General features: G+C 49.8%; 3 protein-coding genes across 3 annotated transcripts; 2 read left to right on the top strand and 1 right to left on the bottom strand.

Moving 5' to 3' along the window:
- Positions 1-1371: 1371 nt before the first annotated feature.
- On the top strand, positions 1372-3993 carry COCSUDRAFT_44831 (chlorophyll a/b-binding protein; the record flags this gene model as incomplete). Its single annotated transcript, XM_005643532.1, has 5 exons — positions 1372-1443; positions 1997-2119; positions 2677-2742; positions 3194-3314; positions 3857-3993. 5 exons carry the CDS (start codon positions 1372-1374, stop codon positions 3991-3993), a joined length of 519 nt encoding a protein of 172 aa, XP_005643589.1.
- A 1010-nt stretch (positions 3994-5003) lies between these two features.
- On the bottom strand, positions 5004-8295 carry COCSUDRAFT_19871 (NAD(P)-binding protein; the record flags this gene model as incomplete). Its single annotated transcript, XM_005643531.1, has 8 exons — positions 5004-5152; positions 5492-5641; positions 6326-6446; positions 6874-7038; positions 7384-7488; positions 7817-7920; positions 8074-8134; positions 8239-8295. 8 exons carry the CDS (start codon positions 8293-8295, stop codon positions 5004-5006), a joined length of 912 nt encoding a protein of 303 aa, XP_005643588.1.
- A 2096-nt stretch (positions 8296-10391) lies between these two features.
- On the top strand, positions 10392-14573 carry COCSUDRAFT_44829 (hypothetical protein; the record flags this gene model as incomplete). The annotated part of the gene is made up of 5 exons (XM_005643530.1): positions 10392-10451; positions 10545-10661; positions 11318-11467; positions 13605-13745; positions 14319-14573. The coding sequence occupies 5 exons, from the start codon at positions 10392-10394 to the stop codon at positions 14571-14573; spliced, it is 723 nt and encodes a 240-aa protein (XP_005643587.1).
- Positions 14574-16102: the final 1529 nt, after the last annotated feature.

Here is a 16102-nt window from a genome sequence, read left to right as displayed (position 1 = left end):
CTTGTTCGATGCAACAACTTATCGATGTATCGCACTCGAGAACAAAGCCTGTCACACTTGGGCTAGGGCTTTTGCACGGGCATCTCGACGCAGCTGCAGATGGAACATAGGGCTAAAGAATGCAATGTGGTAGTGGCGAATGCCAGCCATTAAAGATGGTCAAGTGATAAAGGGACGCTTTTCTCTTTGTTTGACCTTTGTGGGGAGGTGAGGCCTTGCTTTATGCGGCAACAGAACAGGAGTGAGGGCTCGAAGAGCCCACCACAGCTCGCCACATGCCTCCCAAAGCCTTTCGGGCTTCTCAAGCTCCCAACTTGGTGTCTTGGGGCCCACCGAAACACACAGTGGGCCACGTCTCGTGCGTGCAGGTAGGCGACGAGCGCCAATTCCCAGACCGCATTGCAAAGCGATTCCGGTTGCAAAAGACTGCATTGCGTCAAAAGACTGAATTATGAAAGCTTATTCTATTATGATTCTTCAAAGGCCTGGTTGTACGACGTTGTCTCTGCCGAATCAACGTTTCTCATCGCAGATTGAAATTTTATCCTCGAGTATCTTGGAGTCCGAGGTAAATGACTCATGGTACGATCATGATAATTGATCCTGCTTGTTTGCACTGAGGCGAGTCTATTCCAGTCTGTGGTTTTGTACAATTTAATCGCAATGGCAATGGCACTGGCTACTCCTGGCTTGCTCTTCGGGGCGCCCAGTATCGCAAAGTCGAGGTTGCCACAGCGCAGCTCCAGGGCTACCCAGCTCATATCAAGAGCTTCTCCATTGAAGCTGGAGACTCCAGAAAGGCTCTGGGAAACCGGAAGCCTGACATGGTTCCACGGAGCAGAGCCTCCAGCTTATCTGGACGGATCATTGCGTGAGATCCCTTCAGCTGCTCCCAAAGATTTGTCTTGTTGCTACGGCACAATGTGACGTTTAATCGCATGTAACCTACATTTTGGTTGCTGCAGCTGGAGATCGGGGTTTTGATCCACTGAAGCTGGGCACTGTCAAGCCGGGATTTATCGCCGAGGAGGAGCGAGGTCTGGAGTGGTGAGTTTCGATGCATCAAAGACTCTCTCAATTGGCAATATTTCACGTGACACTGCTTCTGCTTCGAGCCGCAAGCTGCAGTGAACCTTGAAGGGCGTCGTGACCGGTGAATGGGACTGGCGCGCAGGCTTCTCGAGGGCGAGTTGTACAACGGGCGACTGGTGATCTCCCTGCCGTAACTTCACATCCACCTTCATCTTTCCGACTTCATGTGCCCGAATGCAGTCAATTCCCAGAGAACAGACACACCGAAACAACCCTAGCACTCAAGACACCTGTCCCCTTTTTAAGCGGTCTGAAGTACCTGCCTGTACTGTACAGGCCATGCTGGCTGTGCCTGGGATTTTGAGCGTGGAGGCACTGGGCAAGGGCCCATGGTGGAAGGCTCCCTTCACGGTGAGACTGCCAAAGAGGCTTTCTGAGACTCTGAAATCTCAATTTCCTTGCCACACTGCTCGTTGCTGCCAGAAGTGCCGCGCACTGTGTCACTCAGATTTGCAGATCAGTGGAAGCCTGCCAAGCAGTGTTCATAGCCCTGCCTGAAGTTGAGCATAGCTTTGCCTTGCACCCATTAGTTGAACAAAGGCATTTGGGTCTTTTAACATGCAGTGACTTCAATGCATGAATCATGTTCACCCTACAACACGGTGGCGCCTCACCCCCATGAGGGTACTATTATTATTGTTATTATTACACGCTTTTCCTGCCGAAGGCAAGGTGCGTCTGCAGACGAGCTGCATGTAACGGCTGCCAAGTTCCTACCCCTTGTTGGACTCGCCAGACCCAATCAACCGTGGGCACGGTGCTCAGTATTTGTACCGCCCCCCGCCAGCCGGGGCCATTTGAGGGTACTATGCTGGGCTTAAAAGCCACATCCAGAGCTGGGAGATTCGTTACTGCAGGTAGCAATGCAGTCTAGGTACCAGTCATGAGGTGTCTTGGTTTGCAGGTGGACTATGCGCCTCTTCTGCCGGAGGGACCCCTCAAGTTTTTTGCGGTGGTGGCGGTGGGCCACCTGGCGTGGGGGTACCTGGAGTACAAGCGCGTGCAGAACTTCAATGCGAACGGCCAGGTCTGTGCCTGCACCCAATCATCTCCGTATAGCTTTTCCTCCTCCCTTGGCATCATTAGATCAGCCTATATTTTAGAAATCTCAAGCCCATTGCTTGGATGGTTTGCCCCCTAAATAATGCGTGCCCTACAAAGCCACATTGTCTAGAGCATACTGTCCTGGCCTCGACTGGCAGGGGGCGGTACAAATACTGAGCACCGTGCCCACGGTTGATTGGGTCTTGCTTGGATCTGGCGAGTCCAACAAGGGGTAGGAATTTGGCAGCCTTTACATGCAGCTTGTCTGCAGACGCACCTTGCCTTCGGCAGGAAAAACGTGTAATAATAATAATAATAATAATAATAATAATAATAATAATAATAATAATACTGTCCCGCAGCTTGTCTGCAGGCGCACCTTACCTCCAGGCAGGAACGGCATGTGATAACAATAAGTAAATGCCCAGCAAGGGCTGGATCTGTGTCACAGGACCACCTTTCTGACCAGCAGGCTGCCATGCATGTCCAGCATGTTTGCCGTCTGAGATTATTACTGATTTCCTGTTGTGCTGATTGCAGACCGGACTGTTTGCTGCCCCCTTTGACCCCATGGGGTTGCGCAATGACTACCGCCGCCAGAGCGAGGTGAGTTTTCTTTGCACCAAGATTTATGAGAATGAATGCTTTACAGATGAACCGGGCAATTATGACTGCCTGATGCAAGAACGGTGTGGATCCCTTGCTATTGGCCTCATCCATCCGAGTACACATCTCCAAAGAGGCTGGTGGTTGTCATTTTAATGCCAGGCCGACTCTTTACTGCCAGCTCCGGCTGAAGATGCGCAATCCGATGCATGAGAAAGCCGAGAACATATGTAAACTTGGTCTGTACAAGATGGTAATAGCTCTGAAGGGAGCGAAATTTTACGTGCCGGCAATTTTGCACCTGATCCATTATACTGCCATTTTTGCTGCAGCAGTCCAGTGCGGTGTTTGCAGGCTGCATGCATGCTGGGTGTTTTCAGAGACCCAACTGCAGCTGATGAGTAGGTCTCTGTCGAGATCACTGCCTTGACATTAAGCATGCTGGTACCAGGTGCGCAATGCTCGGCTGGCAATGTTGGCTAATCTGGGATTCTGGAGCCAGGCGGCAGTCACCGGCAAGGGGCCCCTACAGAACCTCAGCGATCACCTCGCAGACCCCCTCCACAACAACGGTGCGCGCCCCTCCAGGACTTACAGAAACACTCCAGGGACATACTTGAGATCTCTGATTGCGGAACCTTGTTTTGATCATAAGGCAGAGGTATTTTTGTATTTGAACATGCAATGTGCTCAATGTCATCGATCAGCTGCGCAGTGAACCTGTGCCTGTGTTACACGCATTCATGCATTCCTGTCTACACGTCTGGAAAACCGACGGGGATCTCTAGAATATTTAAATCAAAGACCCTGGAGTGGAGATAGCAAGGGGTTTGATTTTATGGTTGAGGTTTCAAGGGGATGCGGTTCTGATGCAAGGCAAGAGGCAAGGGGGCTGGGCACACTTTCAGTCCCCTACAGGTGCTTGGGCAAGGGGATTGAAAGGGGATTGATGATATTTGTGGGCTCACAAGGGGTTTGTGGTTTGTGCAGTTCTGACGCAGGGCAAGACAGGCTGGTATGTGCATTTTAGCAAGATATCCCTCGGGCTGACATTGCCAGGGGATTGATGAACTGCCAAATAATGTAAGTCACAAGGGGTTTGTGCTGCGTGCAGTGCTGACACAGGGCAAGGCTGGCTGGTACGTGTTCGGAGGCGTTCTCTTCTTCTCTCTCTTCATCAATCTGCTGGGATTCTCGGCCACCAAGGAAGACGCAAAGCTGCGCACTGTCTTCAGCGAATTCAAAGTTTGAAGCTCAAGTTTGCTGAAGTCTGATCAGCAGGTACAGTCAGATCAATGCCTTCAGCAGGTGCAACCAGAGAGTGCTCCTGAGAGTTGCTAAAAAGCACTCCCTGATCTCTTGAAACTGCAAAAGGAATTTGAAGTTACAAGCTCGGAAAGGAGTGTTCAGATCTTGCCTGGTTGGCCGTTACTGACTTGTGGCTGCAAGGGTGCGCTACATGCCTTCCTGCAATACCGGAAATTTCCTTTGTCTTTATGATACTAGTCCGGTCTGTGAGGTATAGCCTGGCTAATGTGCCTCAGATGGCTTGCTTTGTTGCCAGGGGCACTGCTATTATCTGCATTCCGTGCAAGCTTTTTTAAAGGCTTCGACTATGGCAATGGCATGCATTTATCCCATGGTGTACATATTGAGCGGGGGAGCAGCATAACCCAAGCATCCATTCATAAACCCAGTTTCATATCTGTGACAAGTCACTTGGATTACCTGCACACTCTGCTAGAAGCTTCTTCCGCTGCACTGTAGAGGGTCCTAGCCTCATCGAGCCAGTGCTTCTGCAATCCAGATTCTAGCAGTTGCCCACTGTATTGAGACTTATGGTGCTACCTAGCTGACAGCGACTTCAAAGTTTGTCTATATCAAATTCCTAAATGCTTAACACATCCGCATGTCCCTTGAAATGGTCCTGCAAGCAAATATCCTAAAGTGCCACAGCCTCTGCTCTGAGACCCCCCCCCCCACAGGTCCCCTATAATACACGACACAGACACCCCTGCAAGCCTAGTTCTACTACACAGACATTCTCAGGTGGCTTGATTGCCTGAGGCTTGCTTGTCCCAACACAATTGAAAAATCTGCTTCTGCACGGCAGATGTCAGCGGTTCGAGTCCGCTTACCTCCACCCACACACGAAAACCGTTCCAATTGCAAAACAGCCAGTGCTGGCCTTAAACTTGACACCTATCAAATAGCTTGTCTTCTCCACCCACGTGTGACACAAACACAGATATAACTACGGATCACAGCTTGCTCCGTTGCTGCCCCGGCCCCGAGAGACCCACGGCGCGGCTCTTCGCCTCGACGCCCCTTGAGGCTTTGCTGACAAATTCCCTAGGCACCGCCGGCTGCCTCCACATCCATGCAGCTCCATCCACCACAAGTGTGTCACCTGCACGACCAAAACATTGTCAAAATGTTGCAGTGAGCACACCAGTATATATACATCAGAGCGGGCAGCTAGCCTTGCTGATATGCTGATTATCCCTCAATCACAAAAATTTACATCTGATCAGGGTGTGACTCTGAGCTTTGGAGCGAGCTCAGTGTTAATTGAAAGCTAGAAGGGAGCCTTTCAGCAGGATACTCGATGGCAGTCCACAGAGGAATATGGCTACGCAAGTTGGCTTTGCACCGACGCCTCTCAAATCCAGAAAGTGTTCCGCATGCATGCAGAAACGAGAATGCAATCTTGCAGGCAAGGAGGCAGGAGAGCAAGTATTGCATGCACCTGTGATGTGGCGTGCGGCGGAAGAGCAGAGGAACACTGCAGCTATGGCAATGTCCCATTTGGAGCCTACTCGACCGATGGGGATTGTGGCTGCCACCAATTCGTTCACCTCCTCCTCCGATGCATCCACCCCTGCCAGCTTCGACACCCCTGGCACAACAACCCATTCCCCCTGTCACCACCAAACACTGCTACTTCCATGGCCCGAAGTTGCTGATCATCAACAGGGTTCCAGGTGCTTCCTGTGCTTGGACCTCTGACTGAGGAAAAAGACCAGCCTCTTTAAAATTTCTTACAACATCGTTTGTTGCATATGGCTTGCTCCTCCTGAAACCATAGAGAAACTCCAGTTCCGGAGGGTCACTTTTTACTACCAATATGCATACAGATGTCTTATCTTCATCACCCTGCACATTTGCATTTATTCTGGACTCTCCAGCCTTCCCTTCTGCTTGTGACCCATATCCATTCGGGTAAGACACAACCCACTTGACTGCATCATGACAGCACCTCCCCAATGCTTGGGCATGGCATCTGATCTCAATGGATGGCAGAGCCGTATGGGAATCAAGATACTGCAGTGCTCAAACAGAACCAGCCATAACTAATTATTTTTGGACAAAAATGGTAAATAAAGAAGACCCTCTCTCCCAAAATATACACCCAATTTTGAGACCATATTCGGAAAGCTCTCGACAAGCCCAGATCAATGAAGCATGAATGACCCTGGTATTTTTCGAGTCAGGAAGACCCCTGAAAGTTGCTTTGATTTCCCATACCGCCGGGGGTGCGGGTTGTAGTTTGAGCACTACAGTATCGAGGAAAGGGTCATACCTGCAGTGCCGCCGGTCGGCCCTGGGGCGATGCCATTCACGCGCACTCCAAAGGCTCCCCACTCAACCGCCAGGCTTCGCGTGAGACTGTCCACCGCCGCTTTGGCAGCCGATGCGTGCGCCTGCGCAGTAGAAGACTCGCTTCATCAGCTTCTGCGCACATGTGGTGCGCGCGCATGAACAAACAATGACCCCTCCTCTCATAATTTACGCAAGTGAGCTGCACAAAACTGCAAAGATAAAAACTCCGCTCTCTTATCCGCTGCGCAACTGCTGTGGCATGCAATTGCTGGTAGGCATTAATTGTCATTCATGCTAAAATGCGCTCTTTCCAGGTGGTCAGCTGCACAGAACTCATGTGGGGTTTCCCACCAAGGAATGCACAGGAAGGAAGCAAGTCTGAGCATGCACATGAGCGAAGCTAAGATAGACCAGGCAGACCTATTATTGTTCAGGCACACGGCCAGATCAGGCGCCAAACCAGGCTCTGGCAAAGGTGAAATAGAGCCGCGCGCCACTTCACAGCATGAATCAGGCCAGATGAGTCACCTGCCACCAGGTGGCGCCGTAGTGCAGCGTGGCGCTGATGTTGACGATGGAGCCGCCACGCGCGCGAAGAGCAGGGAACGCAGCGCGAGACACGGCAAACGTCCCAATAGCGTCGATCTCCATCACTGTCCTGAATCCGTTCACGGTCAGCTCCTCTGCAGACGCCTGAACAGGACACCATTTCTTATTCTTGGAATCCCAAGAAAGCTCAAGGATTCTATGGCCCGTACAGATGCCTTGACCCCTTGCATGAAACTCCAACCGGGCTGTACAGTCATTCAGCAGTCCCAGGCTCTCCAGTGATCAGCTCTCCTCCCAAGGCCAGGCGCTTTCTGATTAAAATGAGGGCCTTCAATAACACCTTCAAGTGTGTCTTGCAACACAATGCTGGTAATCAGGAACTTCCTTATACTGTAGTAGTCATTCTAAAACCCGCGAAATAATTGTTTTTGGCCACAGCCTGAGAGTGGGAGTCACAATTTTCCATGGCTGGAAGAGGGAGGTGTGCACCAGGAAATTGCCGGCTGCGCAGTTGATGAGCACATCGAGGCGGCCGAAGCGCGCAGTGGTCTCCTGCACCCACCGCTCGCAGTCCGCAGCCTTCCTCACATCCCCCTGTGGCATCGATCCCTTATCAATGTCTCTTCGTAGTCTGACCAAGCAATCATTCACGGATGTATCTGAGTGAACAACTTTGCACACAATCTTCATTGGCTCAGGCACAGTGTTTCATTAACTTATTAGATGAGTAAGAAAACCAGAATGGTTGAGGATTCTTAGGTTTTCAGTGGGGATGTTTGACGTGAGGTGGCCCCAACAAAGCCTGAGACACGCCAGAACACACCAAAGCTCCTTGTTCAAGCCCAATCAGCATGCAGCAAAAACACTTGCAATTCCTGTGTCGTGCAGATTGGTCAAGTCATGCATGGCCATGTGGACGCACCTGCAGGCCCATGGCGTCGATGCCCTCATCCTGAAGGGCAGCAACAGCATCATTCAGCACTTGCTGCCGCCTGCCACTGATTGCCACTGCTGCTCCATGCAGACCTGCACCAGGAGAAACACAGGATGTTTGTTCGCCGTCTGGTGCGTGGTTTGTCTCTACAACATCAATCCCTTTCTCAGCAATGCTTTGGCGCTGAACAGCCATATATTGACCATCCTGCATCGCACTAATGATGTACAGCGGTCTGAGGATACTACCTAGCTGCCGTGTGATCTCGCGACCAATGCCAGAGCCTCCGCCAGTGATGAGAGCCACCTGAGGGCAAAAAGAAAGTCCTTGGAGCGGAGAATTTTAGCATTGTGCACTCGAGCTCATGAATAGCAAGAATTGAATCACATAACACTATGGAGTAGACTGACCTGACCAGCGAGGATGTCTGTCCGAAAGGGTGACTGTTGAGGAGGTGGAAGAGACATGTGAAAGAGATTGTGCCCTCCTATGCCTTCTCAAACAGGAAGATCGACTGTTAATTCCAATCTAGTGCTGCGTTGACTCTCTTGAAAGGTTACACGGCATCTATTTACTCATTAGCCTTGAGGACGGTCAGATCCTGCAAGAAGGCCATGCAGCTACGTAACCGATTCATCAGCACCTTCCTCGAGTCGAGAAGCTCTCCCTTTCTCCTACGATTGAACACCAAAACAAACATCCTGCCAGAGAAATGAATGATTGTATGTGTGCATGCTGCAGATGTTGCGGTGGGGCCGCCTCTGCTGGGAGTGAAGCTGTATGGCGTCAGCCTGAGCGGCTTCCCCAAGCTGGCCAAGTACGTGGAGAAGCTGGAGGTGAGCTGCATGGGAAGCTTCCTCATCACTTCCACACAGCATCCTGAGGGGCACTGCCGCTGCTGCTGCACATGATTCTGCACTTTGCAATGCGGTGCAGAAGCCTGTGCAACAGCAGCTGCAGTTCGCAGAGGCATCGTATGCTTTTCAAGATCTGGAAAGCAGAACCGGCCGCTATGATTGTGATCTTGCAGACCATTCTGATCAAAAGCAATGCAGGGCTTCTTTGGATATTGAAATTGTTGATCAGCTGACCCCAGGTGGCTGTCTGTGTATGTTGCAGGCTCTTCCCAGAAAGTCTGCCAGGCAGCCCAGAGCAGCCCCGAGCAGCCCCATGGGCAAAGACCTTCTCAGCGGCTTCTGAGAGACTCCAGATGTCCCAGCAATAGTCCTTCCTGCAGAAAGTTTTGGACCAAAGGAAGGCTGGAGGGGAAGAAGAGGTTGCTGCAATGCACCTAGCCCTCAAATATCCGGGAAAAGCGTGTTACTTACATTGAATGATAATTATAATATATATGGACACCCAGCAGCAGCTTTTATTTCTGCCACTCCTGACTGTGTCAAGTTCGATTGGTGGAAAACATGCAAGGACAGGGAAGTTTGGAAAGAGATCTCTGATTGTTTTAGTGGAACGCCACCTAGTCTTGGAAGGCTGGAACTTGTGCAGTGAAAAATCCAATAAAATGCCGATGGGCCCACAACAACGATTTTTGATTGGCTGTCGAGGGACTGGCATGCATGCTGGACGCCTTCTGCAAATGCAAGAAGCGGGCTGTTGCTCTTGTAGATCTCGATTTTCGCCCACCAGGGCGGTACTGCCTAGTAGTACGGTACTACTAGTACCAATATTGGTATTAATAGTGTTTGTACCAAAGATACATGAGGTGCTGCGAGGCATAAGCTATATGTGTCCCATGCATGCATGCACGATCCTTTTTGGGCAATGCATGCGCGTCATTCCAACGTAATTGTCTGGGTTTTGCGCGATGGAGCACCTTTCAGTAGTCTGCCAGAGTGTAGTGAGCGGATGCATGAGACTGTATGGTGGCGCAGATGTGGTGGCAATTTTGCATTGAGAGCATTGCAACTCTGTAAAAAGGCAACATAGGCACATAAATGACAGCACTTGTGTGATTGCAAAAGCTTGTGCAAGTCCTTTGCTCCAATCGTTGGGAGAAATGTCATTCGTCTCAATCGAAATGTACGTTACGTAACGGTCAAAGTTGCAACCGCAGACGGCCACGCAGCACGCAAATGCCTGGCGAGTGCCTTGACGTAAGCAGGGCATGGCCCTTTTCATCTCATCGGGAAGAGCATTAGGCCAGAATGACGGACAAGCCTCCGCTGCATTTGACCGAAATCTATCCTGCGACGACCTCCTAGACGGCTGATATGTTTGCGAGCACCGGTATGAAGTTGCAAGAAATAGAAGAAGGCATAGAGAGTGTTTCCGTGAATAAATATCCCGGCGCATCCTTGCGCAGAAGCGTTTCAGAAACTCCGTTCTGTAAAAGCGAAGAAATTGAACAGAAATATTCTAGACGAGAATCAAATAGAAGCAATATATTCCGATTGAACGAGCAGCAAGACGCTCTTCGCGTAAGACCTCACTGCTCTGAGCCCGCAGCTGCATCCAGAGGGCTTCGGAGGCGGCAGGCTTTTCGCACCTCGTTGCCCGTCGCATACATTGAACTCAAAGACGATATCATTTGAACATATTCTTAGAAATGGCAGACCCCCGGGAGAAGAATAGAATCGCTCAGAAGGCATACCGCCGACGACAAAAGGTGGGACATCGTACAAAGCCTTTAAAGGCGCAGCTCGTTTGGGTTGCGGCGGCTGTAAAGCCGGTTCCTGAGAATAACAGTGGCGCCTTGCAGGAAAGACACCATGCCACGGCACGGCACGTAGAGGAGCTGTCTGAGAGGGTGGCTGCACTGGAGATGGAGAGAGGTCAGCTCCAGAGAGCTCTAGAGACGGCCACCGGCGCCTCACAGGTACGCTCCTGCTGCGTCAATAAGAGCATAATTGATGTTCGCCGTCCTAAGCCACCGTGTCAATGAATCAGACAATAAAAATCACCAACTTTGATTTGAGAGTGTTCTCTTTGAAGTCTGAGCAGCACGGCTGGTTTTGTGCCCAGTTTTCAGCAGTCACATCAAGCCAGGAAAACGATTAATCATTTGTAACCTCCTTTTGGCTTATTGCCTCCGTTTAATTTGTCATGCTACAAAAGTCGGTTTGTTTTTGAAGCCCTGTGGAATCTCTGCATCATCTGAAAAACTGGGAACTTGTTAAAAATACTCATAAATTGGCTGCAACAACCACTTGCCAATATTGTTCAGGGACCATTTTCTTTTCCTGGTATCTTTCCCTTCACGGCCGATGAAAAATCAAATGTGCAATCTCATAGATGGGCCCCAGCTGGCGGGGGGCGGTATGATTGATTGATTGGGACTTGCTTAGATCTGGCAAGTCCAACAAGGGGTGGGATTGTGGCAGCCCTGTATTGCACCTTGTCTGCAGACGCACCTTGCCTCATGCCAGGAGAAGCGTGTAATAAAGATATAAATAATAAAACAAGAGAGTGCAGTGTCCCTGTTGCTGGCAGCTTTACCTCCTTTGACAATGAGATTGCAAATGCACTGCACAGGGGAGTCAGCCGGAGAGCAGCAGCCGGCCTCTGCAAGGGAGTGACAGCATCGCAATTTCCTTTCGATTTGGAGAAGCCGCCACGCAGCTGCAGCTGACGCTAGGGGAACTCAGTGCCCTTCAGCCAGATGCCCTGAAAGATATCTGGAAGGTATGTTAATCCAAGGGCACAACCCCTGCTTCCCCAGATTGCCCATGAGGTGCCATGGGTATCACTCTGCCTTGTCATCTTAGAGCCAGCCAGCAACACCTCTAGTGATTATTATGATGGTGCTTACACGCTAGTAGCCAGTATTCTTACACATTTTTCCTGCCAGAGACAAGGTGTGTCTGCAGACTATCCATCAAGGGGTAGGATATAGCTTGTCTGCATGTAAAAGCTGCCACATATCCTATATCCTACCCCTTGGTGGATTTCCCCAGATCCAAGCGAGATCCATTCAACCGTGGGCACGGTGCTATGTATTCCGCTGGCAATCAGTTGCAATGACTCCCGTAACATGATGCTTATCAGCTGTTGTGCTGCCAAAGTGCGCAGCTGGTTCTGTGGTATTATTGACCAAGCCAGGATCAGACTCTGGTCGAGGATTACTATGGCTTGACAGGTTCAGAGCGACTGAGACCTGAGATTGCCTGCTGCAGAGGCTGGTGCGTAGGACGGCCTCTTCTTTGGATGATTTGGACGCAGCCCCGGCCGATGACTCTCTGATGCCTCCCGTTGAGGTGACAGCCTTCCGCTGTTTCATAAAACCCAAGACAGAGTGCTGCGACTGTATCGTGATCTGTAGGACTGTGATTCGCCATGCTTTCGTGTGATTGGTTGAGTTTGCCTTACACAATAGCCACAAAGACATATGCACTTCAAACTTGGGCAAGACCCACTTTTTTTTTCTGTCCAGCAGTAATTGAGCGCACCATTGGGCTGTAAATCTGCATCTGCTGCAGTCATCATTTTATGCATCCAGGCTGCAGTAGTGACAAGTGTCTTTAGACTGAGCCAGGACTGTCTTCACTCATTCATTTCTGCCTTGATTGTCATCTGGTAAGTAGCTTCACCAAGAGGTCATCTGATTACAACAGGCCAGAGAAGTACAGGTGGGGTGTTGATAGTTTATTCACCCTGGCTGCAGGGCATGGCGCGTGAGGCGTTGTCATTCCTGTGGGCGCTGACTGATCACAACGCGCGCATGCTGAGCTGGCTGACCACGGCCAGTCTGGACATTCCCTCTGGAGCTCCAAGTTCCTCTAGCGACCCCCGAGACTGGCCTGCCATTTTGGTAACCACGCCTGCCCTCAACAATTCAGGGCTTACCGAAGACTGCCCAAGAACTAAAGCAGAATTTTCTACCCCTTATTCATGTTATCCACTGAGCCCTAATAATAAAACTTTGTTCAAATTCCACCACACTTTAATCTGACAATTGAGTGCCGGGCTTCAGCAGTTTATCAAAGTACCTCTTGTGTCAAATGATCACAAGAAGGATTGTTGGATTTCTGAAGGTGAAGGCCTTTTTTGCCATCAGGCAAAAGGTTGGGATTTTGTTTGTGGCCGCACTTGGCCTCTCTTCACAGAAACAAAGGAAAAACGATAGAGCTTCATCAGAAGATTCTAACAGTGTGAATGCATGCACAGGTGCAGATACAACTCACTGAGAGGCAGGTCGAGCAGCTGATGCAGTGCCGAAGGACTCTGTTCCATGAAGCCGGCATGCTGCTTGTGGAAAGGACCCAACTGTCATCTCAGCTGCAGGCACGGCCCTCTTTTTCCCAGTAACACAAGCAGCCAAATCCAAATTCAAATTGCCACACCTTAGTGCAGCTTGTCTGCAGACTCCCCTTGCCTTTTGGCAGGAGAAGCATGTAATTATGAAGATAGAATAATACTTGACTGCTTGCATGCAACGTGGTCAATCGTGCTCCTGGGCCGGAGGTGTCATGTAGGTTGCATGCGTTGCAAACAAATCCAAAGCAAACCTTTCTCCTGACATGGCGCTCGAACCGTCTTTGCCTACATATATGTCGTGCTTTGTGTCTTGATCAAGGTGCTGTTGACATTACCAATCCAGCTGTAACTTTCAAAATTCTTTCTGCAGCCATGTGTTTTGTTTTGAAGGAGTTTTCAGTGTCAAAAGGATAAAGTATATCTTACTGGCAGGTGTATTTATGCCAACACATGGAAGGCTTGACGGAAACTCTTGAGAGGTTGCTGCGATCCACCTGTCCCTCTGAGCTGGAACAAAAGTGCATTATTAAGGGATATAATTAGTGGTCTGCTGTGTCACCTGCAGAGTGTCAAAGACATTGAGGAGCGGGAGGAGGGGGCGGTGACTAATTTTGTACTAATCAATGACCTGATGGAGCGGCTGCGCGCGAATGTGCGCTCGCTGCATGCATGCACCTCCTTCTACGTCTCCTATGCCTACGCAAGGGTGAGCTCACCAGCCAATTTCTCTTGATCTTGTGCAAATAAATATTATTACTAGTAGTATTATTACACGCATTTCCTGACAAGAGGCAAGGTGCGTCCTGCAGATAAGCTGCAGTTGAAGGCTACCATAAACCAATCCCTTGTTGGACTCGCCAGATCCAAGCGAGACCCAGTCAACCGTGGGCACGGTGCTCAGTATGTATATTGCCCCCCGCCAGCCGGGGCCAATTGGCTGAGCATCATATTATCGACTCCAGAATGAAATGCATGGCACCCTTGCGTAGGTTGCCAGAGTGATTCTTGTTGTTGCTTGGCTGCAATGACACATAGCACTCTGCATGTGTCTTGCTGGAGAAATTCTTGTTGTCTAGAGACAATAAGTTACCACATCTGATGCTGCAAACAAATATTACAGTTACGCCCACAGAGTCCTTGATTGCCATGCTCAATGTGTCATTTTGCATTCCTGCTCCAGTTTCGGGTTTTCTTGTTGATACAATTATTGCACGCTTACTCCAGCCCACTAGGTTGCAGGTATGCACCTGTAAATCTAAGTGTCTGAAATGTGTTGCAGGTACTGTCACCGGTTCAGCTAGCGCGCTTCCTGGTGGCTTCCTACCCCATGGGACCAGACATGCTGTCGCTCATGACCTGCCTGGCCAAACAAGGCAACGAGCCGACCACAGAAGAACTGCTCAACGCCGCACGCCCCGGGATGGCATCCGGTTCGAATTTGAATTTGAATTTGAATGCACCCCTCTGCGAAGCGGGAGACTGGAGGCAGGCCCTTGTGCGGCCGCTGAGGGAGGTGCATGGAAAGCCTGCATGATCTATATTTGGACAATATACAGACTGTTGTGCTTTGCAGTCAGACTCAGGCAGAGCAGAGAATTGGATTAGTGTAGCCACAGGCTTCAAGCAAGGAGATGTGAATGCCCCAGTGCTGTTCAACGTTTACATCGATACTATAGTGAAAGCCTTTCAGCCTTTGATCAGCCACTTAGGTGTGCAGTGGTCATACAAAATTGATGGCAATCTCAGAGATTGCCACAAGCCTGATGCAGCAAGTTTGAGCTGGTATTCATGTATGCTGATGATATTGCCCTTGTAGCTGAGAGTGAGCAAGACTTACAGCAGGCTCTCAGATAGTTGATGACACGTTTGGCCAGTGGAAAATTGAGATCAACGTTCGTAAGACGCAGGTCATGAGGTTGTCTGGCATTACTAGTACACTCCCAGAGGACTCCATTATTGATCCAATGATTTCCCTTAGAGGCCATGCTCTTGAGGAAGTGGATGAATTCAAATATCTCGGCAGTATCTGCTCTGCAAATATGTCAATGCAACCAGAAATAGCTAGCAGGCTGAGCAGAGCAGCTGGGGCATATCATGAACTGATAAGATTGAAAGTTTGGGGGGACAAGGATATCTCACAGGGAGTCAAATTGATTTTGTGTGAAATCATAGTCCAGTCCACTCTGTTATATGCTTGTGAGACATGGGCCATTCTAGATAGTGATGTCAAAAAACTTGAGATTTTCCAGAGTAGATGCTTGAGAAGCCTCTGCGGTATCGTATGTTGGATAAGATACCAAATACGGAGATTCGTGCAAGGTGCAAGATGCCTCAGATATCAGACTTGCTCAGATATAGACGCCTTTGATGGTTGGGACATGTGGCTAGAATGGATCCCACTAGGATACCATTGCAGATGATGTTCAGTACAATGTTAGGCAGTGGGCTTAGAGGCAGACCATTGAAGAGCTTGAATGACTATGTGACAGATGACCTTGATGCTATTGGGCATCCATATGACTGGTGGAGGAAGTGCAAGAACCGCGAAGCCTGAAAAGCAATAATTCTGTGTTGCTTGACGTACCTAGTCCTTGAGGACTAGAAAACGTGTAATAATAAAGAAGAAAAAATACAGGCTGCAATACTTTGGCTTGGAATCACAGATCTGATACCAAAGCCTGCACGGCCGGGGAGTGCAGCGAGTTTGAATTTAGAATGGACTTCTTTGCCCAGCTGGAGACTGGTGCCAAACTCTTGTGCGGCTGCTGAGGGATGTTCATGGAAAGCCTGCATCTTATCTTTGATCAATGTTGCCAGGGAGAATGCAGATAGGAAAGGGAGAGAAATTTGTCATGTCTGGCTTCATGATCAGGCTCTGATCTGGATAAGATCAGACCAGATCATATCATCTGACTTTAAGGTTAAGTTCAGGACTAACATTCATGGACCGTTCAGCGCGATTGCTTGCAAGCATCTCAAGTTTCACGGGGATGCTTTGCACAGACACATGCTGAATCTGACTTGAAGTGCCTGAAGCGTCCCTGAAGGACCCTGAACCGACCT

The sequence above is a fragment of the Coccomyxa subellipsoidea genome (genome assembly GCF_000258705.1).
Source record: "Coccomyxa subellipsoidea C-169, whole genome shotgun sequence".
NCBI classification, from domain to species: Eukaryota; Viridiplantae; Chlorophyta; class Trebouxiophyceae; family Coccomyxaceae; genus Coccomyxa; species Coccomyxa subellipsoidea.
Note: the sequence above shows the minus strand (reverse complement) of the source record. Positions and strands in the feature narration are given on the sequence as shown.